This window comes from Oryzias melastigma, linkage group LG4 (genome assembly GCF_002922805.2).
Source record: "Oryzias melastigma strain HK-1 linkage group LG4, ASM292280v2, whole genome shotgun sequence".
Taxonomy (NCBI): Eukaryota; Metazoa; Chordata; class Actinopteri; order Beloniformes; family Adrianichthyidae; genus Oryzias; species Oryzias melastigma.
The window spans coordinates 15508544-15534874 of NC_050515.1; the positions used below are offsets into that span (position 1 = coordinate 15508544).

The window sequence follows — 26331 nt, forward strand, 5'->3', positions numbered from 1 at the left end:
TCTTCTGCAATTAAAGAAAACACTGGAGACATTTTAAAAGAGCAAATGCAAATGAAGACAGCGGTAGAAATTCAAACACCTTAAGATCTCTCACTTTCAACAGAAAAGAGACACTAATAGGTTTTGTAATTTTGAGGTAGTTTGAGTTCATTATGCGTTAAGAAATGAAGATGAAATGTATGAACATGTATTCAAGCAGCCCCCCCCCCACTGACTTACCTACACGAAGCATGACCCCCCCCCACACACACACACAGACAGACAGACAGGCGTCTTACACTGTTGATGCGTTTGTCTTTGATGTGAAGAAGCTGCTGCTGAGCAAGCTGCATGTGCAGCAGGTTCTGGAGGACTAGTCCATTACTGACCATAGCACTCTGCAGGATACGAGGAGAAAAGACATTACGATAAACATTTCCTCACATACGCACTTAACTCAGATGGAGGTTACTTTAGAAACCTGGTGAGCTTTTCCCAGCGTGAGCAGAGCTGCAGTGAGGGGAGGTCTGAGGAATGGGAAGCTGTTGTTCCGCCCGTACTTTCCTAAAAACACAATAAAACAATTAAAAAATACATCCAAAACCCCAAGGCTTAAACTTTTGTTTAGGTAATAAAGAAACATTTAAAAAATATTACAAGAACACCCCAGAAAACACCTCAGAAACTCATCAGAGATAATCATGTACTCATCATTGTTAAAGCAAGCTCCATAAAAAATCCCTAATGTCATTACTCTTTCTCCTAGAGTGAACCAGTAGGGTTCAAGTAATACACGTGTAGCTGTGACCTTATTTTCTACAACTCCTAAAAAAAAAAAAACCTCAAAGCAAAAAACTGAAAAAATTAGAGCAAAAAAACAGAAAAAAAATTGGAGGAAAATCTGTCAATTTCCACTTGTTACAGAAGTGGTGGCCCTCGCTGTCAACTTTTCCTTCGTCATTTATTTACAGTAGACATTTTGGAAATGAGAGTCACAGAAGGGTCACGAGACAATGCTACCACCGATTTACAATGACTTAAAAAACACATGTAGCCAGCGAGAATCAAGAAATTGCACATCGTTTATTATTAAAAGGAACCTGCAGGCCAGTGGGGATTTGAACGCGGGCCACAGATGGCCAGACTTTGGACATGCTTGTGTTAAGACAGTTGAAGGAACACTGAAGGTTGAACACATTGCATTTACAGTAAGAGATAGGCTAAGTGTTGATTTAAAGTCACTGAGCTGATTTAAAAAAAAATCCAAATAAAGCTGATACACTGATAGAAGTAATTGTCCAAAGAAACCATTCATCTCAATGAAACACCAATACATTTTTAAGACTGACACTTAATACTTTTAAGATTAGGATGAGAAGAGATGCATGACCAGCCCCAAACTAAACATCTGTCATAGGACGTTGCTGTAGAATCCACTGAAACGGGCAAATGAGTTTATTTTAGGTCAAGAGTTTCCAGTTATGAAAAGAAAATACGTCATAGTATTTTTTCTTTTTTTAAGGAAACCAAAAGAAAGTAATTTAACGTTGCAGATTCCCTGAATCAACACTTCATCTTCTGACTTTGCGTGCTTGGATGTTACTCTAAATCAAAAGAGCTCCTGTGCAGGCGTCAATGCTAATGGCAGTTTCATCCAAAATAGGTGCAGAAAGTTTAACATTTAATCAAGGCTCTAATTTTAGACTTTAATTGTGCGTGCTCTTGTTGAGAGAGCTCCCCATCCTCTCCGGGCCACTCTTTTTCCTGTTCTCATTTGTTCTGTTAATGTCACACGATTTCATTTTAATACCTGATTAGCCATTAATCAAATAATGAAGGCGAGGTGATTACTGTGGACTATATATTAGGCCCTAACAGAGAGAGACAGGGCATCCTTGATTACCAGCCACAGCATTTTGAAATGACAAGATTACAATATTTAGAAATCTATCAAATATCCTAAAAATCATTGTGAATTTTTAAAAAATACACTTTCAAGCTAAAGTTTTTGTAAGGAATTAAAATATCTGTTTCCTATGTTGCATGCTTTTGACCTTTTAAGTGTTCATTTCTCTAATTAGTCATTATCTTTGACTCAGTGATGGTAAAGTTTTGTTCTTTTAAACATTTCCTGCAACAGGTCATCACTTTCTTTGTCACTTCATCCCATATGTGGAAGTCTGTTCCCTGCATTTCCTTTGGCTGAACATGTCACACCTCCAGATGTTTTCCGAGTCACCGCACTTTATTTGAGTGTTCACTCCATCCCCGCACACGTCTTCTAATTGCCGTGCGTTTCCTCCCATCACACCTGAGATGATAGAGGAGCGGGCACGGACGGGGTATGAGGGAAGGGCAACAAGCCTTTAAGACGAAATGAGACAAGCTGGCTTTGGGGACTTCCTTTTCAAACTATTTTAATTATGTGTGACACAGCAGACCTGTCACATGGATGTATGGTTTCATCTCACTTTGTTAAGAACCAGAACATATCACAGGTTTCAGAAAGTGACACACCTTCAAAGATAGGATCCTCTCCTCCAGAGGAAACACAAAAATGTTTCCTTTAGGTCTTTGTGGAGAAACTTATTATTTGCAATCATACCTCCTCGTTTGCCACTGTGGTAGGGTCTCATGAGGATCTGCAGGGCAGCTGGATTGGTCATACTTGTCAGCAGCTGAGCCAGGTTCGGCTCAGGTAGCAATCCTTTCCTATTACTTAGGATCTGCAAGAGACAAAGACACACAAACATAAACCTTGGAGAAAAAGTGTGCTTTTAGTACATTTAAGTGTTCTGATCTAGTCAGGAGCAGTCCCTGATGGTTGGAGTAATCATTGCACTGGTTTACATCATGGGGATATGTCTGCAATGTCAGCACAAGGGACAGACAGTCTGCGTGATAGGAAGAGAAGGAGGAGGACAGAGGACTAGCTGCTCAAAAACAAACCAAAGAAAATCAGGTTGGAGGGGTAGAAAAAAACCCCAGAAGAATTGAAAAAAAAATAATATATATATATATATATATATATATATATAATTTTTTTTTTTAGACGACCATTACTCAGGCATCTCCAAACCATACAAGCTGGCATTTCATCAAAGTAAACATACATTTGACTAATGGACCATTTTGTAGTAATCATTTGGAGTGGAAGCAGCTAAGTAATACAAGCACACTTACAAGGAAGTTACAGTGTATTCTGCTCTACAGAATTTAATTTTTTTTGGCCTGGCTGTTGGGCAAACCATTAAGAGTTTTTGAAAATCTTTTAACACGTGAGTTTAAGAGCAGAAACAAAGTTCTGCTATAAAAAAAAAGATCCACTAAGTGCACAATCAAATGTGATTTTGGAGGATTCTGCTTCCTAAAGGAAAAGTCTCCTGAAAACAAAACAGATTGAAGTTTGTATATTATTATGTTGGCTTTTACAAATACAAATATCAACTCAGACTTTCTATGGACTATTACAGACTAGATGAAGTGCAACATGCAGCTGATAACATCAAATGCATCATTGATAGAATGAGCCCTTGAGTAACTCAACCTCATAAGACCTTTTATTTTTTGATACACACATTTTATTCTTACTAGAATGATCAAACCTTCCCTTCAAAATACATACCGTATTTTCCGGACTATAAGTCGCGTTTTTTTTCATAGATTGAATGTCCCTGCGACTTATACTCCAGTGCGTCTTATATACGAATTTTTAATGAGATGAGATATGGGCCGTAAGTCTAGAGTGCCCTCTTATGGTGATCTATGCAATTACTTTATTTACTTTAGTTATTCAGACGTGACACAGAGGACGAAGAATTTAAGGGATTTAGTGATATGGAGTGAGATTGCGTGCAATTAATTACAGTAAAGATACAAAGTTGATGAGTTCTTGAGGCTATAGTTAAATAAAACTGTTATGTTATATAAATGCTACACCTTTTCATTTATTTCATGATGTTAATATGTGAATATGTGTTGACACATATTCAGCCTGTTCTCTATTCTCTTATGAATGTTATAACTTCCCTTCCAGGATGATGTAATATTGTTTTTTTCAACCAGTTTGTGAAATAAATTACTTGAAAAAAATGCGACTTATACTCCAGTGCGACTTATGTATGGTTTTTTCTTCTTCATTATGCATTTTTTGGCCTCTGCGACTTATACTCCGGTGCGACTTATAGTCCGAAAAATACGGTAATTGGTAGTTTTGTCCATGTTTTCTGACCTGTACTTCATCATCATTCCACTAGGGGCAGTAGATGGGCTTTTTCCTGACCATTTCAAAATGGCTGCTTACATTAAATTTCAAAAAATATATTTTGGCGGCAAAAGTTTGAGCTAATTTTCAAAACTTTATGGTGAGAATAACTCATCTTTTGTTATGTAGAAATTTAATGACACATTTTTGTATTGAAATAATAAACAATGTTCTGATAATTGTATTTGTTAAACCATGTTAAAAATGTGTGAATCAAATTTGAGACTGTCTATTGCTGCTTAAGCTAACATTGTTATTAGCATTATTATGACTAAATGCACCAAATCATCCAACGTATAATTGATACTATCCATATTTCGTAAAAGAAATTACATTGTAATATTTTTGTGGATTATCTTCAGAGTTTAAAAAAAATCTCAATTCCAAAAAACAGATTTGAAAATATCTTTGTAGTTGATTAATCTCTGGTATGATATTTCTAAAATTGCAGAAAGACTATTTGTGCCTATTTACCAATCACTGTTGAAGAGAGACAACTCAACTTTGTTTGTATAGCAACTTTAACGAAGAGAGGAAGTCTAAGTTGAGTTGATAAAGGCAATTAAAAGTTAATCAAACATCAACATAAAGTTTTATTAATGGTTAACAGTAGATTCCTATTTTGATTTTAACATGAAGGAATTCATCCGTTCGTTTAATCATTTTCTTAACCCGTCATGTCCCTTTCAGGGTCACGGCGTGGCTGGAGCCTGTCCTGTCTACTGTTAGACAAAAGGCGGGGTACACTCTGGACTTTCATTTGGAACGGCAGTATGTCACAGGGCCTGAGGGAATTAAGATGAACTTCGATTTTACTTTAAAACAAAAAACAAACAAACAAAAAAAAAGATTGGATGCCGCATTTTTTAAAAAGGTTTTATGTACCTTTTAGTCTTCTCTTTTTAATACAGTATTTTGTTTAACATTACATTTTTTTTTTATCCTAAATCATAACTTTTTTGTTTTGGTGCCTGGTCAGTTATCTTTTTCTGTTTACTTTGAATAATTCCTCCATTAATGTTCTGAAAACAGGAAACGTTTTTTTTTTAAGAAAGGCTCCAATTGCATAAAAAAAACTATCTATACTAGTAAACCATCCATAAAGCTCGATGGTCCTCTGAACCTGTATCTGTGGGTTGAAAGTGATACAACGTTTTCCCTTAAAGTCCCACTCCAACTGTATTTTTTTCTATAGTGAAATTGTTCCCAGTGCTCTTTTAATTATGATTATTTTGTTTTTGGTTAAAATCAAAAAGACTGTGTCGTTTTTATGACTTATTGTCTGCGTGAGTTCATTAGAAATTGTTTTTGGGTTGTGGGCTGGACTGTTGCGGAAGTTAGCCTCGCTAATTTCCCAGCATGCTTTTGTTTACAGACTCTCCTGCTTGGGACAAGTGCCTTACAAGGCTTATCTAACATTAGTGTAACAAAAAAAAGGAAAAAGCCATACTATTTTGAGCCAGCAAGCAGCTCAGATGAAGAAAAGGAATTGGTTAATGGACATATTTGTCTGCAGTTGGACGAGTTAGACTGCCCATGGTCGTTGCTGTGTCACAAACCCGAGCTTTTTCAAACCCCCAGTTTTCATCTGCTCCCTGTCCAACACAATTTGACTAGAGAAATACTGAGAAACACAGTTTTAATCTTAAATTATTTTATATATGTCCTCCATCATGAGAAAAATGCTGAAAGAACGTATTAAAAACACAATTCTCATTGGAGTGGGTCTTTAAATCTCCTTTCCTACATAGGTGTTCCTTTAGCTCAAAACAAATATAATTTGTGGTTTGTGTTTGAACTTTACTGAAGAATTTTCTGTTTAATTCTGCTCTGATCACACATATGAGGCTTTATTTTTTTTATTCCGCTAGTGTTTCCCTTGTTACCAGTAAAGATAAGACTCAATCTGACATTAAATGAATTTCCTGGAAGTGAACAGATCTGTGTTGACCTGCATTTAATCACAACGACAAACTGCAGAGCACACACCCAAAAAGAAATGAAATCCTCATTAGGCTAAGGAAATTGAATTCAACGGACTCTGATGTAATCCTGCTGAATTAGAATGTGTCCAATTGAATGGAGCCACTCTCGCTTGGTGGGACTAATAATGTGGCAGGAAAACCAACTGGCTGCCCCAAAGACATGGATGTTTTAAATAACATCAGCCGAATGGGGATATTTCCTGGTTGTCTGCCCCTAAGCTCCAGCATGTCTTGGGTCCGTTTCCTCCTGTCACATCTGGACGATGGAGCTTTACTGACAGGGACAGAGTGGCTTTGACTCCATCCTGCCAAAAAGAGAGAACGTGAAACGTCTACAGCCAAAAAACTTGTAAGATGTGTGCATAATAGGAGCAAAAACTTCAATTTGTGTGTGTGTGTCAGTGTTGAACAAGGCCACTCGTAGCTGACAGCGTCTTTCAAGGGAAGAGGAGGTGGAGGAGGAGAGCTCTTTCGGTTCTTTTCTTCTGCTAGATAAAAAAAATGTCAGCATGTATCGTCTGTTTGGCTACTGGCACAAAATCCAGCCACCCACCCACACAATAACACACACACGCCAGGGAGGTAAGGAAGCCGCAAAGAAGGGAAGGCGAGAAGTATCACGAAAGACGACGAATGGAGAGAGAAGACAGGAGGAGGAAAGGAGGAGGCCATCTGGTCCTCGCCATTCACATTCAACCAGCTGAAGGAACGAGAGAACTGCCTCTGAAGAGAACTGTTGCCGGCAGTAGGTCTTGATCTTTTTTGTAAAGGTTTGATGTTTCTTTTATAGACTGCTCACATTCACTGCAATAATCCAGAAGGAGCCTCAGGCTACTGATTTAACCCCACAGTCCTCACATGTTTCCTTCTTCCTCCTCTCTGTCCTGATCATTTTTTTAACCGCTTTCTTTAAATGTCATTCTCTCTGTGGCTCCAGCCTCTTCTCAGCCTGTGTTCTTCACCACATTCTGCAAAGCCCCAACCTTTTTACTCTCACCTGAAAATTAATGGCCTGTGGCAGATCCAATAAAAATCGAAGCGGGAACTGAATCGCTGTCAGACATATTTTTTAAAGAATTCTCCGTGTTCCGTTTAGATGAAAAGGTTATGACTTTACGGAGCAAACGCAAAGTCATTAAACCAAAACTGACAGTCTTACGTGAAGTCTAACTTTACTTTGGCTCTCTATGAGCAAAGCTGTGTCATTAAAAACATAAAATATCCACTTTATTGTGGTTTGCAGGTTCATTTGAGGATCTAAAATTTGTGTGAGGGTTTTTAAATGAACAGAATAAATTAACGACAAGGAAATTCTCCGTGATTTTTGAAAAATTATGAATTTCAGTGGGTGCATATTACATGGAAAATGTGGTAGAAGTCAGTATACTAATTAGAAATGTTGATGTCAAAAACCAGAGATGCTTTTTTTATATTATTTAACATAAAATCAAATGAATTTTAAAACAGAATATTTCTGAATACATCAACAGCCAAAAACTGATAGTCTTTTTTTTTATTTAAATGAAAAAACTCAACAAAATGACAATAAATGTAACTGCCATGAAGCAATTGGCGACATAGAAAAATTGTATATCGCAACATAAATTATTTATATCACAATAACGATATATATCCTGATATACCACATATACCATATACCATCTGTTGCTCTTCTGTTTAAATTGTTGTGCTTTTATTTTGAAGGGATGCTCACCTCGTTCTTGTTAATCAAAGATCTACACTCTACACCTTGCTTTCTAAGAAATAGGTAAATATATATATATATATATATATATGTATATATTGCACTAAAAGATAAAGGTTATTCTTTAGGTTTTAATTAACACAATTAACTAAATGAATCTTTTATCAGCTAGGGTAAAAAAAAGAAAACTTTAGCAAATCCACCATGTAGGTGAGAACATCTTTAAAACAAAATTCTATTTCTGTCTGTACATTTTTTGTATTTCTATATATTTCTGATTCAGCAAAAAATCCTAATTTGGTTTTAATACTTTATTAGCATAGAGTTGTGTTTTTTTAAAGACATGCTGTGTGTATAAATAGTCTGTTCATCCGTCTCTTTTCACGTGTATGGATGTACGAGAGCACTACTGTGGCACATGCTACAATTTGGGTTTATTTCAGGAAGCAGAAGACACCGGACCAGCCCAATCAGTCCACAGAACTATAATTATCATGTCAATGCCTCTCTGCTACCACAGTGCTGTGTAGGAGGAACATCCCGACTACAAAGACTGTCTCAGCCTAAGGGTGCATGTGCACCATGTCAAACCCGAATATATCTCAACCCTGGATGTGCAATAACCATTTGGCACTGGATTCACAATTAGATGCATCCAGGAGAATTTCTGCTCGTTTGCATCCAAATTCAGAGGTTCTGACGATGCTGCATCTGGTGTTTAAGATATGAAGGAATGTGCATAGAAGCCTTTTTAATACACGTGCAGGATTCTCTTATGTTTTTTTCTTTTTTTTAAAGGAAGCTTTAATTCTGCAGCAGTCAGTTGCCATGTCTAAAAGATTTTAGAGCAGAATATCATAGTATTGGTGACCTAAGATGAACTCCTTTTGGGTAAATTTAAAGAAAGCAGCTGAAGTGTGTAAATCCAATAATAGCCACAGAATGAAGCTGAAAATCTCTGAATCTTCTGTCTAACTGTTTGACGCAAGTCGCAACAGCATCATAACCTTTTGACAGCAAATATCTGCAGAAATTAAATACTTTCTTTTGTGTAAACTGGATGTGCATTGTGCCTTTGCTGACGCTCGTCTCCTTTTTCGGTATACTCACCATACCCTGGGCAGCAATGAGTGCAGCCAAGGTGCTTCTCCCTGAGGTGCCGGGGGTACAGAGCGACAGACGGACCTCCTGTCCTCCCACCAGTGTTCGGTCCATCTCTATCAGCACAGCCTCAGCCTGCTCTGCGCTTTCATACTCCACCACACCGAAGCCTCGCACAGGGCTGCCTTCATCCTGAGCAAGCTGCAAAAAGGAACATGACATCGTGGTGAAAACTTCAGAAGTTGGCAAACTTCTTCAAGATAGAAAGATTCTTTCAGTCTGATGAAGAGTCCAATTGAAAGAAGATTTCGTTTGAATCTGGCAGAAATTTAAAGTATGCTCATTAAAAAATTAAAATATTCCAGGATAATTTTGTGCTACATCTTCTTTCCTTAGACTTCTGGGTTTTCTCCTGCCAATAAATGTAAAATATTTTGCCTTTAACATTACAGACATATCTCAATTAAACACTTAAAAGAACAATCATGTGAAAAGCTTCAATTGCAAACACAGGTATCTGTCCTTCCTTATACCAGCATTTCATTGGGTAAATTTAATAAAAATATTGCTTTATTTTCACGCTTAAAAAATCCACACTCATTTATTCAACATTTTATTACATCTGAAGTAGTTGTTTTTTATATAAACTGCTCTGAACAACAAACCAAATATCCTGCAGACAGATTATTGCTGGCATCCAGTTTCCTGTCTAAGCTTTTCAAGCATGTGGAGATAATGGATCTCTGTTATCACGGCTGCATGAACACTGATCCATAAATTGATCATTCAAGATGGAATTGCACTAATGACCATTCACATTTCATGAAAACAGTTTGTTCCTATAGGAAAGTCACTCAGCATTTGAAAAGCATCTGAATAATATATGCTGGCTAATGGTTTAAAGCTAGCGGAAGTCACTCAACGACAAACTGAGAGCTAAAAGTTTGTGATTTAAATATCCCTTAAAGAAAGGGAATGATAAACACTGGAGAAACTTATAATGTGACAGTAAAATAAAAGCTATATAAACAGACTGCAAGAAGGACAAGAACAGCTGAAATTTTGTTCTGAAGAGTCAAAAATGACCTTGAATAATTCCAGAGAAGCAAAATAACACGAGAACACACCCCTGAAGCCATATTTGTCTCCACTTTTTCTTTACTTTGCAGTCATTTTGTCCACAAGGTCCCATAAGTGGCTGTGAGTCACAAGTTTTTTTTAAAGCATCTACAATCAAAAAGGTCCACTTTGTATCGACCAAATGTATTTTGAACCTTCTCTTGTGTGTGCAGGAAAATGGCAAGCATCTAGCAGGAAACGCCACGAACAAATGTGGAGTCTGAGTGTAGCACGCAGTCAGAGCTGATGACAGAGAATTAACACTTTCAGCTTCATCAGAGAATAAATTAAACATCATCTACAGTGATTGCAGCACTAGCCATAAAAAAAAATAAAATAAACACACGTCTGTAATCTACCATTAATAATTTGAATAAACTATTTCTCCGTTCAGCTGCACCAATAAGGGTTCTCCTACTCAGTCTGAGTTTTTGCATGAGAATAAAAAGCAGTGAAACATCAGTAGATTTCACCTGCAAACAAAAATCCAAGAACAGCAGAAGGTTGTTCTGGCTTTTAAAATAAATAGATACAGATGTGTGCAGCAGCTTGTTGATTATGCATATTTGCATCCATTCTTAGAATTTTTAGTTATTTATATTTTTTATTGTTTTGCAGAAATAAAACACACGACAAACTGAATAATAAGAAGAAAATCAAGTACAGTGTAGGAAGAGGCAAAAACCCCAAAGGATTATTATTCAAGGCCTACACCCATAGAAATCACACATAAAAAAAAATCAGAATATAAAAAGGAATACAGAAAAAAGGGACCAGTAGTTCACAAGTAGCAAAATAATTTTAAAAATAGCAATAAAATTCAATCACCGTAAGAGCAGAAAACATAGATTTTTTTTTTTTAAATTAGAAATATGTTTATTTTACTTGAAATGTTGTCTGATCTGAAAGATCAACAAAAATAACTGGTAACCCTTGTGCTACCCTAGAAGTGTTTACATTAAAAGTGGGGTCATCTGGAGCCCAACTCTTTTTTTCCATGGATTTTTTTTATCCTCACTGGTGTCCGTGGCAGACATAAAATTCTGTCCAACTTTGTCATTGGAGAAATCACACATCAATGTAAGTTTGGGGTCATCTGGACCCCATTAGACAGCATGAGGGTTAAGTGAAGATAGGGGGAAAAAAAACTATTGAAGAAAACTTTGATCGAGGCTTTTGCCTTCTTCTGCCAACTAAAAGAGAGCAGTCACATCTCTTTTTTAGCCTTGAGGCTTAAATGAAAGATTTTGTTTTTTAGAAGATACATTTTAATTTTAAAAATATTTATTATTACTAATACTTATTAAAATACTGCTTTGTTTTTTGTTGTTTTTCCAAACTCTATTTCTTCTGTGTTAAGATTGCTGCTAACTTGACTGGGGAATAGATAATCTACAAATTTGACTTATATCAAAAATTTGTTTTCAAATAATTAGCACTACTAGGATTAGGCATAACTCTGAGAAAAACTACCAAAACAGGTTTGCCAAAAGATGACAAACTGTTTGAAATTGTTTTCCAAAAATGAACTAATGAAAAGAAAAACGAAAATGTTTGCACTCAATCTGAACATGGTAGCATTACAGCTAAATTAAACAACTCTTGATTTTCTCCATCCTCTTCCTTGGCTACCTTTCCCTCTCCTATGAAGAGAAGATGGGCGGATGGACAAACTGATAAATGGATGGATGGAGGGAAAGTGAAGAGAAAACAAATCTATATAAGCAGGAGTGGTTTGATAGGCTCTCATCATCAGCATATGTAATCACCAAACTGTAAGGAAATGACTTGATGCACTTACACTTGAGAGGTAGATGGGTGGATGGATGGAGGGGTGGGAAAAAATAGAGGGAAGAGGAGGATGAGAAAGAAAAAACGTGAGGAGGCGGCAGATTGAAAATAATAGAGGGGTAGACGGAAAAAAAAGAACGAGGGAGGAAAACATCAGAAATGGATGAAGTGGCAAATGACTGATGAGTGTAGAGATGGAGAAAGGTAGGCAGTGGGAGGATGTCAAGCAAGAGAAACTAAAGGGAAAACAAATACAAACTTGACAACAATCATTTCTGTGACAAATAGGTCTGAAAAAGATTTATGTGGAAGTTTTCAACATCTAGGCTTGTGAGTGTACACATAAAGTCAACGATTTTTAACTCAAATTTTCCCCCGGCTCCACTAACAGCATTTATTCAGGTCTGAACAATTATGTAAATTTAAAGTAGGCAAGCGTGGACTGTGTTCGAGCATTGTAAATGCCAGCAATAATTTAGTTCTCTCTGCATCTCCACATTCACATTATTTTTCACATAAAAAAAAAAAAAATCAAAATCTGAAAAAATTGGTAAAGTACGAATCATTAATCATTAATCGTTAACACTGAATTGGGAAAATTACATGCGACACATTTTCAAAACATAAAAGGAAGCAATCTATAGCTAAAAATAAGGTAGATTAAAAATATATGATGTAACGTAATTGTCATCATTATTGTACAAAAGCAATTTTGAGTTTATGGAGACGAAGAAGGTGGAGAAGGTGACATCAATCAGAGAAAATGATTTAAATGGCTTAAAAAGGGATTTTTCATATTGTATAGTTCACATATTCATGACAAAAGTCCACCATTCTTAAGCAATTTTATTTTTTATTTCTTAGAATATCCATGAAGTGCTAGTCTTGTAGACTATGCTGTGCCTTTTTTTTTAATCATCAGATAGATGGACAAACAGGTTGTGTGGAGTTAAAAGGGGTTGGATGGCTGAATTTCTGGCCAGAGGACACTTCTGTGTGTCAACACCAAACAACTAGCCTTCTGATTACCAAGCAAAAGCGATTAGAACGCTAAAAAATGCCTTACATTTGCCTTTTCCTGAGGCAAATGTTAGTTTTTTCTGTACTCTCTGGAGCATTGGAAATGTATTCTAAAAATACTGAAATATGCTGTTCAAATTCTTGTGATGAAACAAGTACAGTAATAACCTTGCACTTTTGTAAACAAGATGGTCTAAGACAACACTAGTGTGCGGAGAGAGATGGTCGGGTGTGCTGGGGGAAATTTTTCATTTTCACTGGTCTAAAAAACTTTTACCGCCGCCAGAATTTCCCCCAAAAATGCCCAAGTTTCACATTGCAATAGTTTAAACAAACATAAAAAAAAAAAAATTAAAAAGAAACACTGTTTTTCTTTTATGCTTTGTGATGTGATATAGAATTTAAACTAGACTACCTGGAAAAATATTAAACTAAATAATTTGAAAATAATTTATTAAAAATATTATATCATTTATGGAAAACAGTTCCAACTTCAAGCTTTTGTGCCTCAATTATTACAAAAAATGTATTTGAGATAGTGCAGGTATTGTTCATCTACACACACTACAGAGATTTCCTTTTTTTCCACATTTTTGGTTGCTGGTGGTGTGCCTTGTGATCTTTGTCAAGGAAAACGTGTACCTTGGCTCAAAAAAAGTTGAAAAAACTAAGATGATGTAATAAAAGCCACAAACTAGAAATATGTAGTAAAATCCTTTTTAGGTCTTGGCAATAAAGTTGTAAGAATGAAAAAAATGCTCTTTGAAAAGAGATAAAAGCTTTATAAGTCAACTTTAATTGACAAAACAAAAATGTGATCTGTGGAAATGTAGATGTAAATTTTAAGTTACAGAAATTATTAGATAATAGATTAAATTCCAACTCCAACTAGACTTTTTTCTACTGTAAAAAATGTTACAAGGGGTCTTTTATTTATGATTGTGCAGTTTTAGGCCAAAATCAAAAAGCCATTTTTTTAAGACACATCAGCAGAAGCTCATAGGAAATTTGCTTCTGAGTTGTGGCTGGGGCGGCTAGTGGAGTAACCCCGCCCCCTTCCCCTCAGTGTCACTGAGAGCTCTATTTGTGCGCCTCTGTGCAAGCTTATAGCCCCAAGCTAACCTTAGCGCTGCAAAACAAACAAACAAACAAAAAAACTTGCAATCTTAGAGTTATGCAGGCGTATCGTTTTGAGCCAGAAGCTAGCTCGGATGACAAGGAAATTATGAGGGGATGACGAGGAGCAGCGGCGTGGATTTGGCCCGCCCATGTCAGTTGCCTCGTCACAAACCTGAGCTTTGTCAAATGGCGTGTTTTCATCTGGTTCTAATCCATCACGATTTGAATAAAAAAATACTCTGGCATTTTATAAACGTCCTTCACCTTGAGGAAAAATACTACAATAAAAAACATGATTTTCATTGCAAAACATTTGATCTCACTTATTAACAACCAAGGTTACATTACAAAGCATCAAGATAAACTTTTATTATTGACCACCAAAAACTATGTGTTGCAACATTATAGAGGTGTGTTTTTTTTTTTGTTTTTTTTCTGGACCCTTTTTATTTACCTTCTATGTCTGACAGAATTATATAGTGAAGGTGTAATTAAAGATAATGAAAAAAAGTACTCAGGGGTTTACAAATTTGCCACCTCATTTCCTATATTACTCTGACTTTAACTTTAATTAGCCGAGCAGGTGTTTCAGCCTATAGCCCTCAGGTAGTTTTTAGAGGAAAATCAGTTTAAACTCAAACCATCTTAGTGGAGAAAAAATATCCCGGGGGATTGAAAGCACAGCCTAAATGAGCTGTGGGTAAGTTGTGGGTGTATTACATCATGCTAAAACACTTCCACCATAATCTCACCGGCCTGTAAATTATTTCAGCATTGAAGACGAGGCTCAATTTCTGGAGATATAACTCCAATCATTTTTTTTTTATCCCAGCTGTCTTAATTAGGATTATGCTGGTTATAGCCAAAATAAAAAAGAAAAAAATCTTCCTTTCTAGGTCATAGTTTCTGTAGAGCAGCAGTAGTTCATAAGAAATTCACCTCTGAGTTGTGGGCAGGACTGTTGGCGCGGAGTAAGCCCGCCCCCTTCCCATCATCAATCTGTTTACAAGCTCTTCCACTAGCTTACAGCGTCTTACAACCTAACATTAGCAGTGCAACAAAAAAGGCCACAAATATTGAAGCTATCCAGTCGTAATTTCAAGCCAGATGCCAGTTCAAATGAGGAAAATGAAAACGTTAATTGATCTACAGCATTTTTTCGTCTGATTCCGATTCACAGAGATTTGAAAAAAAAAAAAGACTCAGAAATGCAATTTTAATCTTAATTTTTTATACATGTCCTCCATCATGAGAAAAGCATGTTAAAAACAACAAAACACTCCTTTCATTAAAGTGGTCTTCAAAATCAAATATAGTTGTCCAGTAACCTTTTACAAGGTGAGCTTTGAAGACAAAATGACCAGATTCAACAGCGCTCTCCTTACATATGTGAGTGTATGTGTGCACCAACTGGAAAAAGCAAAGCGCTAAGCTAGCAATTGGTGTGTTTGACAGTTCTCCAGCTCAAGTCATGCTCCCAGACCAAAAGATACCGACGGCGTACATATCAGTGCTAAGACTCAGAGGAACACTTGTCAGCGTCTGTGCAAGTGTGTGTGGGTGGGTGTGTGTTAGCCACGTCAGTGGTCTGGGCTGAGTGATGAGGTCACGACAGCCTTGTCACAGCTGTCTGTGGAGAAATGTGACCCATCACAGTGACAAGTTTAAGTGTACAGAGATCTACATGTTGAGAGCTCAACAACTCAGACAGACGGGAAGTATGTCCACATGAGAAAGAAACAAAGAGGACAAAATGGCCAGGAAATGTGGATAAAAGCAAGTATTAAAGAAGTAAATATTTTTAATCCTTTTTACTTAGAGTCAAAGGGCCTATATACCATACAAACATTTTAGCTTTAAAGAGTATTATAATGTTAATTCCTCACAAAAAAAAACCCTAAAGCATTTTTTTTGCTCAATTCATGCATCTAAGCGCAAAACTCTCTGCTCTCTGAGAACGAACCCATCCCAATCCCCAAGAATGACTGGGTCATATGAACCTGGAGGAGCAGCCCCTTCCAGGAAGAGTGTTCGCTGCCAGCACCGCCCCCAGGCTAACATGCACACTTTCTCTTCCGAGCAAGTGGTGATTGGCAAAATGCTTTCATTTTAGTATAGACTATCAGAAGAAGTGGTTCCTTTTGCACCAAATCTGCAGAGACGACAAATTAAATGTTCAAAAACATCTGTTAATGAGGCCCATTGTAATATGTAAACTTCAACATAAAGCAGATCTTTGTCCTTAATTCCAAGCAAAAGCAACTCCTAAAAAACAACCAATTTTTATTCCTGAATTATTTCCTAATATATTCCAGTGTCTGTATATTTGGACATTTTGAAGAAGTACCAGAGCAGAGGGGCACATTCACATTTAACAACTCATACTTAAAGGCTTGTGCACCATTTGCGCCCTCTAATTGTCCTCCTTTTAACCCTAAAATACTATCAAGTCCACTCATTTGCACACACATTTGTGCTTCGCTGATGGCATTTAATTATCCCTTAAATTTTCTAATTAGTAACAATTGTGAGTGCTTCAAATCCCCTCAGCCATCATTACAACATTTCCAGTTACTTATATTCCATCAGACTTCTTCCTTTGACATTCATCCCACGCCTCTCCATCCTTCCATTAAGCTTGACACCAACAGTCCTCACCTTCATCTTTTTATCCTTTATTTAATAGGTCTGGCATTCGGAGCCGGACTCTCCTCCATCCTTCCCTGCATCGCCACCCTCCCCGTCGTTTCTTTAAATATGGTTGACATTTTTCACCCTCTCCTCCCTGCATCTCTCCTGACTGACTCAAGCTAAAGTGCTGTCTGAAGGGCCCTTTAGGTGCCAGAAATATAGCGCTCAGGGCAAGGGCACGGGTTAAGTGCACTCTGAACAAAGGAGGTATGTCGAGAGGGTTGGGTTGTACCTATGTGCCCAGAGACGGATGCTTGTTTATGGAAGACAAGCAGAGACTGTTGACAGTTTGACATGAGGAAATGATCTGCATGCATTAAACAAAAATGATCAAATGTACCAGATATGATCAGTGCAACAAAACCACAAAAAATCTACAGAATACTTAAAAAATGTATCATATTTATGTAAATGAAAAAAAAACCTTAAGCCATCATTCTAAGTATAGGCATTTTTTGTGCACCAAGAGGAAGCATGAAGTCCATCACACCAAATCCATCAGCGCAGAGACACTGAAGGGCCAGCCGTAAACTATAAATAAAAATAAAAATAGTGGTGATGACGGCCTCACTAGAAGGGACTCTATCCATGGCACTATTTCATTAAAATTGAAAAAAAAAATGACTTCTGCTAGAAAAATCACAGCACCCTACATAATTTTACCTTGGCAATCAATACAGAAACATCAGTCATTGTGCTTAGGAAATGTCAGAGAGTGGAAATTAAAAATATGTACTATTAATCATAATTCTTAAAAGAAAAATTCAGAGCTAAAAACGTATTATTACTACCATGGATGATACTTTCCCCATAAACACATCTAATTTCTAGAGATAAATAACGTGCAAGTTTGTTTTTGACAAAGAATCAAAATGTAAAAGTTTGTTGCTATAATTTATGGACAAAATGCAGCCCGTTCTGTTTCTGTAAAAAGATGCGTTCTGGATCTGCATCTTGTTCAGTGGACTTCACAAGACTTTTGCTGATGTGATATTGAAATACAGTTGCACACTCACAAGCACATAATGCACTGTACATAAAAATCGCTGAACTATAGGTCAATGCCTGCTGGCTCTGCACAGTGCAGCAACATGAGCTAAACACCCACAAAGCATCATGGGACCGGGATGATGTGGGTGTATTGATTTCTATGTGGGAGAGGGGCAGAGAGGTGGAGCTAAAACTGGAAATGCAGTGGACGGCTTATCCTTTGACTGAACTTTAAATGGGCATGGAGCGAATGCAGGGGTGCAGGGGGGGGAAGATGAAGTTAAATAAATATGTAATACTGAAATTGAGCAGAATAGAAGAAGAAGGTGTTTGAGGATAGGGCTACAAAAGCCACACCTGCCCAAGCAAACTTTACTGTGAAGATCTCTCACCTGGATTTTGATTGAGTGTTAATGACTGGGGATTTCATACAAAAATGACCAAACTTTTCTATTTCTCATTTAAATACGTGCCTCTAAGAAAAAAAAAAACTTGTCTTACTTTCTAATTTCACAGTACAGAGAAGCTTTTTATTGCGACCCCTTAAAGAGGTCATTTTCCTGCACTGGTAATGGGCTTTGAAATAAAAGTATTGTAAGTTTTTTACAGGTATTATGCTCTCACTCTCCACCTCCACTTCAGATGTTCCCACTTTCAGCATACTGTGAAATGTAACACTCGGGGATCACACATTAATAATGCTAATAGCTACACGCTGATCTTACCTGGCAGAAAACAGGCTTATAGGTTTCGGAGAAAATTTGCGTCAGTTCTTCAGAGTCACAAAGGTCCAGTGGTAATCGGTCCACACATAGGCACTTTGAGTGCAGGTTCTCCTCTTGGCTCAGCTGGTTCACATCCATCCACTGCACCATCAACGAGCGGTCCCCCTGTAACATCCATTTTAGAAAAATCAGAATAAGATACGATATTTGTTAACATTTCTCCAGCTGCCTGAAGTGTTTTTTCCATCTGTCTAAGAGTTCAAGTGCTGCCAAATGTTAAGTCTGAAAAATCTTTTTTATGGTAAAATAAGACAGCAGAAATGAGACTTTCAGAGTGCATTTTGGTGTTTCTATAAACACATTTTTTTAGTGAGTTACCAATTGCATCAAAAACGAACTGGCAGAACCCAGATTTGTGCTGATTATCTGTTCTCTCCTGCTCTGCCAGTTTCCATCAAACAAATGATGACTCTCAGCCAAGGCTTACACATAAACTACACAATATGGCTAAACACTTCATGATGAGACTTCTGTTTCGGCATACTTTAATGTCTGAATCAGAAGACAAACTGCTCACAATTTGATTTAGACATGCAAAGCTATGACCAGAGCTATTTACATATGCAGCTTTCCCTGGATCTTATTTTCTAAACCATCCGTTGATTGCAGCTTTCTAAAAAAATATGTATTTCCCTTTGTGCAGAGCATTTCTGTGCATAACTAAATACTGGACTGGAAAAGAAAAGGCTTTCAATCGAGTAAAATGACATGATATTTCATAGATGACCGCACATTTCAACGTACCAGAGGCCGACCCAGAAGCTCAGAACGGGCCCGGGAAGCGGAGTCCTTCTTCATGTATTCCACAAACCCATATCCTTTGGAGTGGCCCGTTAACTCACTGTACACCAGGAAGGAGCGCTCAATGTTTCCATACGAGCGCACCAGCTCCTCGAACTGCTGCGCGGTGAAGGTGTGAGGCAGGTTGGTGAGGCAAAGCAGGGAGTCTGTAGGCTGCAGGGCCACGTTGATCAGGCGTCCTCGGACAGTGCTGTGGTGGAGGGAGCGGATGGCATCCTGAGCCTGGTCCCCGTTCAGCAAAGTCACAAAGGCTGGAGGAGGGGGGACATTATGGAGACGGAGACACGAGGAGAGGAAAGACGAAGACGGGAACAAACAGAGAGAAAGACATGAACACACATAGTTTGACAGGGGGGGGACAAACATTTAAAACACAAACTCAAAAACAAGAGGAAAGCAGCATGAACGGTGTGGGATAAAGACATAGGGGAACAAAACATGCTCAAAAACAACATAAACAGCAAAGGAAGGGACAGGCCAAATGTGGCAAATAAAAGGAGAAATAGGGCGGGAACAGTCAAAAACACAAACACACAGTCATAAAAGGACAGACAAATACACAGACAGATACACACAGAGAGAAAGACAACACATTAGCTATAAAGCCAGTAGGGAGCCAGTATGTGGGGGGAATCCACCGTGACACACATACACATCCTATTACGTCTATAAACAGTTTTTAAACTAGGTTGACTAGAAACACACAAAAAGGCAACAGTACAAACTGTTTAATTATTAGCATGTAATACTACATTCACAACAAGTAACCATTTACAGTGAAATGTCAATTTGAGGCGCATAAATGTGAGTTTTTGGGCTTTTGCGCTCAAAACTATTGCACTTGCGCATCACTATTCAAGTCTTTAAGTCTGTTTTTTGGACTTGACATTAAATGCGTTGAAAGTTAAACCAATTGAACTTTAACCAATAAGAGACTCTGATTTGGTAGTGACATGTGGTTTTCAATTCACAGAAGTACCAACCATTTGAAAATTGATTTTGGAGAAGAAATTAATAATTGCTGTTTGTACCCGGCAAAAATATATGACACAAAGTCTTTCTTAAATTGGAATAGAGGTGACGTTTAAACGCAAAATCTTTAAGATTCTGTAACTTTTCAACCGTTAACACGATGAATGAAATTCCAGCTGATTCTGAAGGAGAAAAGGAGCTCACGCTAGACACTGAAGCTCCAGTGTTAAAGGGTTAATAGTTCACAATTGATACCATTAGACTTCACTCTATCTTGGTTTTCCACAGCGGTAGCATTTTTCGCCTTCTTTTTGGCCAAATATTACAATTACTGGTCAAAAAAATATTCTAGATTACAATAATTTAAAAATGTGGCTGTGGGGGTGGGGTGGGGGGGTGGGTTTATACAATTACTTTTTAAAGTTGTTTTCAATGCTTTAGAGTCATCACCTTAAAGAAAAAAAAAACTTGCTTTACATTTCTGCAAGTCAACAGAAAGGAGAAAGAAGCTCAGAATTCAGAATTCAATTCATAAACTGTATAGGAGATCCAATATCACACTGTATGAAGTATGGTATTATTGAAAACAGCTACTTCAAAAGAACAACTGAACTGCAGTACTTTTCTGCCCATGGGTCAAACAATTGAGGCATTATTTATTTAGCAGCGAAGTATAAAAACACACAGTTTGCTGTAGACAGTTTGTTAAAGGAGTTTTTGTAGTGACTCAGTCAGAGTGTAGATTTACGGAGACTAAGCTGTTTTCTGCAATGACTAACTAAAGAAATGAAGGGCTAAAGATGAATTTTTAGGCCTGAAACAAAAATCATATTTTAGCATACATAAATAAATACATAAATGGCAAATCTAAAGCTTGTGAAAAAAGTTGTATTTGCAATGCATGCAGCTCTTGTCTTCAATTACTGCTAACGAAAAGGAGAAGTGAATGTTTTCCAGATTTAACACTAAAAAAACAATTCATTTATAAGTGCTTACTGCTCTTCAACAATAATCCACACTGAACATCTTCAGCAAATCGCAGGAGATCCTAAAACAGACTGCTTTACCAGACAACACAGGATAAGCTAAAGTACACTTTATTACAAAATAAGAAGTAAGTGTCTTGAAGAAGTGGAAGCAAAGGGCTACAAGTTGAAGAAATGACTTTCCTTTTTGCTTTCTGGGTTTTGAATTAATTAAAAACAGAGCTATTTTTTCGGCAAACAGACTGCTTTTTTTTTTTGTAAATGTTACAATGCAAATGATCTGTTTCCTAAAATAAATGACTCCATTGAAGAATAGGTCAGGTTCCTCAAAAGTGACTTTTGTTATACCTGCTAAGTAGTGACCTTTCAAAATGACTCCAACTTTAAATGCTGAGCACAGAACATTAGTCTGGCCCTGCAGATGTGAGGTGACAGGAATTACAAATCACTAAGTGAATTAAATTAGTTACAAAGAAAGCCAATGGGAGGGTGTGTTTTGGCTCATCTGCAGACACAAAATCAGCAAAAAAACATAGAATTCACAGAATAAGTGATTTTTATTATTACATGGGATTTAACTACATTTTTGTTTTTAGGATGCATCTGATCAATACATATCTGAGGTCTGAAGACAAGAAAAATCACTTGCATGAACAGAAAGTACAACTATTCTATATTGAACTCAATTTTGCTTTGGGACTCTTGTTTATGTCCCATAATGCCCGGCTACGGTGGCCATTTTGGTCCAGTTGTTCTGCTCTGAGCATGACGCCTATTCAGACTGGGGAAACTCAGAGCGAACTGGACTCAATCTGATTGGAAATTAACCAGGAATACCTCGAATGATGAGTGCAAAAGCGATTCCTAGTCCTGGACCAGGGTCCTCTACAATCAGACTGAAAATTTGCTCTGAATTATCTGGGTAAATGGACTATGGTTAACTTCAAGCTAATCAAATGTGTCCAGTCTGAAAATACCCCAAGTCACATCAGAATACCGGATTCATTCTCTGCTTCTCTACTTGATGGATTTTCCATCTTTAATTGGGTAATAGATATGTCCATTAGCTTTTGTTTTTTAACAATACTCTGCCAAGTATGTCTTGGCACAAAAGAAAGAATTTCTGTAACTAGAGCTTACGCTTGTCTTCATAGCCATCTTCCATTCTAAGGGGAATCCTTACTTCAGCCAGGGGCTGCACATGTTCATTTTTTGCCTTCTCAGACGAAGGATTTCAAAAGGTACTCAGCCATAAAAAAAAAGGAGTCAACAAAGAAACATCTGTAAAACGGGGTGCCCTTATTGACCTGCTCACAAGCACGACTTTCATCTTACATCAAAGCTATGGTGGGTTTCAGAATATTTTCCCCTTTCTTAAAATAAAAAGCTTTAAAAGAAAGATGCACACGTGCAAACACACAAAGCCACAAAGTGAACAACAAGTCTGGTTTTAATGAAGGAGTTTATGTGCAGTTATGTTGGGATCCTTAATGGAAAATATCAGTAGAAACTGTTTGAAATGAGCAATAACAAGGCTTGTGCCTCACAAACAGCACAGCTTTCTGCATTTCCTCTCACAATATGACTGGGTCTCTATTGATCTGCATTTTTTTCCACCCCTCTCCCCACATCTATACATCTTCACATCTATTGTCTCCATTGGTGCTTTTTGGCCTTTCACCACTTCTGCTTCCACATATTCTCACCCACAAGCCAGTGTCCATCATCAAATTCCGCCTCTACCTAACCGAATCCCGAACCCTGTCTAATACCCTTACATGCACAGACAGGCACAGGCTCTTTAATGGATCTCTTACACTAAGCCCTGAGCCTAATCTAGTTTAAACCTGCTAAGTATGATGCCTAAAATCGTGCATTATGTGCAGATGGAGAGAATATGCTCTTTCTATTTCCTTTAATGACAGTGCAGTCTGACAAGCGGGGGCCGGCATCAAATCCTACTCCATACTTTTTTCCAGTGGTGAAAGGGAGAACACCAAGACTCCTAAATACAGTATAATTGTATAATTCACAGCCTGGCAATCACTGAGTGGGCCACCAAGTGAACTTTGACAAAAGAAGTGAAGAAAATATGTGAAAAAAAATAATAAAATCAAAAAAGAGCAGCATCTTAATTACAGGGTCTCTACCTCTGTCGATTATCCCCCATTTTCCCATGGTGAGTGTGTAGGGGCACATGAAAAGAAAAGAAATATTTCACTGAAATAGCCCCTTGTAGGCTGTTATTCTCTCGCCACGTTTCCCAGTTGGAGGAGCTAATTAAAAACAGGGGAGTTACTGACGGCACAGTGGACGCTGAAACTCAGGGGGACAATGCTCTCGCTGCGTCAAAGGAGATCCTGCCGTTTCATCTCAGACCTGAAGCCAAAATGAAAGTCTCAGGTGGAATCGGAAGTCTCTTTGATTAACATTATAGTGGGGTTTCAGGGAAACGCACCACCGACACTTTAATTCACAAGAGTACTCCTTCTATAAGAGGACTAAACTGTTGAGATCAATGGGTGAGATGTTGATACAAAAAAAGCCTACAAAATAAAATCAAAATAGCTTAAAGAGCTTAAGAAAATATTTGAAGACATTTTTTTCTTTCCATTAGTGAAAAACTGCATCCACTCTGGTTTGTTAATAATTCAAAGTTTTGGGAGATCCAAAAATGTTTCTTTAAAGACCCACTGTTTTTAACATGTTCTTGAGGTATTTTTCTGATGATACATGAAGAAAATTTAGCTCAGAATTGCATTTTGGAGTATTTCTTTATTCAAATCGTTGTGAATCAAGAGCAGAAGGAAAAAAAATGCAGTTTGAAAAGAGGTGATTTGTATGGAGAGAAAACAGATTTGTGCGTGTGTCATTCTTGATCTGTAACTCATGCAATATATTTGGTGCATAAGTACAAAAATGATTAAAATAAAAAAATACAATTGCACAAACTAAAATAATAACAGCTTGAAACTACATCACGCTAAAATCTTAAAAAAAAAACATAACTTAAATAACTTGCAAAAAAGAAAAAAGAAGATGTTAAGAAAAATGTATCAGAGCAGGAATGGTGATTCTGACAAATAGAATGACTGAATAATAGCTGTTTATTTCTCAAAAGAAGACTATGGGACTACTTCTTTTTGGCCTTCTTGAAGCCAGCAAGTACTTCCTATTTGGAACGCAAATGGGGAGGGGTCACTCAGTCCAGTTTTCTGTATACTGTTAATGGTTGCTTCGCACCAACAGTTCCACCCACAACTCAGAGGTCAGTTTCTAATGAACTCTTGCCACTGTAAAGACATTATATACTAGTAAAAAAAAAAAAACTTTTTTTTTTTATTTTGCCTAAAAATGACAGTCTTAATTGAAGGACCACTGGGAACTCTTAAACAGACCACAAGATGATTGGTGTGGGACTTTAAAGGCATCTTTGACTAACTAGCAGGAGAGAGTTCCACTGGTTTATTTATGCTCAACTTTTATGAAGGTCAAGCCATGTTTTTTTTTTTTTTTCTTTTTTTCAGATTTGCTCTTACTTTTAGATAACCAGACCACATCTAAATTTGAGTCAACAGACTCACATTATCATATGTGAAATCAAATATTTGCTCTCCAGAGAGCAAATAAACCAGCTCCATGAGTTCAAATGTTTTGATGACCACAATAGGGGTGAGATTATATAATTGTACTTCTTCCCACTCCTTTTCAAGCAACAAATGAAACAATTTGATGTTATTAAATTATTAAATTATATTCAGTGAATCCAATATGACTTGTGTGTGTACTGTATACATTAGTGCAAATACATCTACTTCTGATTATGAATTTTGCCATTCAATCTATGACTTCATATCTTAAATAGGTTTGATATATCTACATCTAGGTTTTTTTTGTATTAATCCATCCTTAAAAAAGGATTACTCAAACCAAATCCTCAATCTAAATCCAAATAAAACTAGAGATAATTATAGACTTCAGTAAGTGCTACTTCACTATTGATTCTTTTAGGTACTTTGTTGTACACACAATGATTTAGAACGAGTCATTTGCTGAGACGATTAACAGACTAATGTCTACACGAGTACCATGAATGGAATTCACATTTAAGCCCTCAGGCCACAATCTATAAATGAGCTTCTGAATGTTGTTAAAATCTAATTTCCCATTCTTAGCAACATCTTCTTTGTCTTCCTCACATCAGATATTTTGTTGATCTAAATTTCTAATTAGATTTGTTGCTGGCAGATTATTCTGAGGTAGAAGAGGCTTTAACTTAAACTATTATACATTTTCATTTCTTTTATTTCACTGCAGTCATTGGGACAGATATTAAACTATATAAACATGTAAACATTTTTAATGAATTAAAAATGTATTAAGCAAAAAAACAAAAAACAAAATACAAATTAAAGAAAATTGTGCCTCCTTAACATGAAAAAATACTGATGTCTGCAGAAAAATATACAATCGCTAATCACTAAAGGGTGCCGAGTTTGAGACGGGGAAAAAAAACTCACCAATCTGTGTACTTTAAGATTACAGTGGTATAAAGAATAGAGTCAAAATAAAAAGGATAAAAACAAACAATAACATTCAAGAGCAAGTGATGAAGGAATTCCTCATCCAAGTGGTTTCACTATGTTTCAGTCGTTCAAAGAAAAGCTCAGCTAAAATAAGATAATCAGTGACCAAAATGAAATAAACTGTAAACAAACAACTACATTTAAGGCTGCATTGTGTTTTAAATAAACAACATTCTGTCAACACGAAAGTAATTTTTTAAAAGCCCAAATTCTTTCACCTCCTGAGGGCCGATCACTTTTATTATCAGAGGGTATTTTAAAGCCAGCATGTTAGCTGGTATGTAGATCTTTTAGTGCACATTGAAAAAATGAAATGCATTCCAGAGAAGCTTCCATTAAGACCTAATAATGCATACATAAGCAAGTGGAGCCAAATAATGCTGTCATCAGGGACAATGCTTTCACAGTGGAGGCTTTTTCTTTTTTTTTTTTTTTTT

At 37.0% G+C, this 26331-nt stretch overlaps 1 protein-coding gene across 2 annotated transcripts in view; it reads right to left on the bottom strand.

Moving 5' to 3' along the window:
• raver2 (ribonucleoprotein, PTB-binding 2) overlaps nt 1–26331 on the bottom strand; it is a 74616-nt gene that overhangs the window by 14643 nt on the left and 33642 nt on the right. For both annotated transcript variants that reach the window (XM_024278110.2, XM_024278109.2), the window contains exons 3-8: nt 19294–19601; nt 18490–18654; nt 9044–9235; nt 2585–2705; nt 461–543; nt 279–377 (exon numbers count right to left, since the gene is read on the bottom strand). In XM_024278110.2, coding sequence (XP_024133878.1) covers nt 279–377; nt 461–543; nt 2585–2705; nt 9044–9235; nt 18490–18654; nt 19294–19601 — 968 coding nt within the window. The remainder of the gene's footprint in view (nt 1–278; nt 378–460; nt 544–2584; nt 2706–9043; nt 9236–18489; nt 18655–19293; nt 19602–26331) is intronic.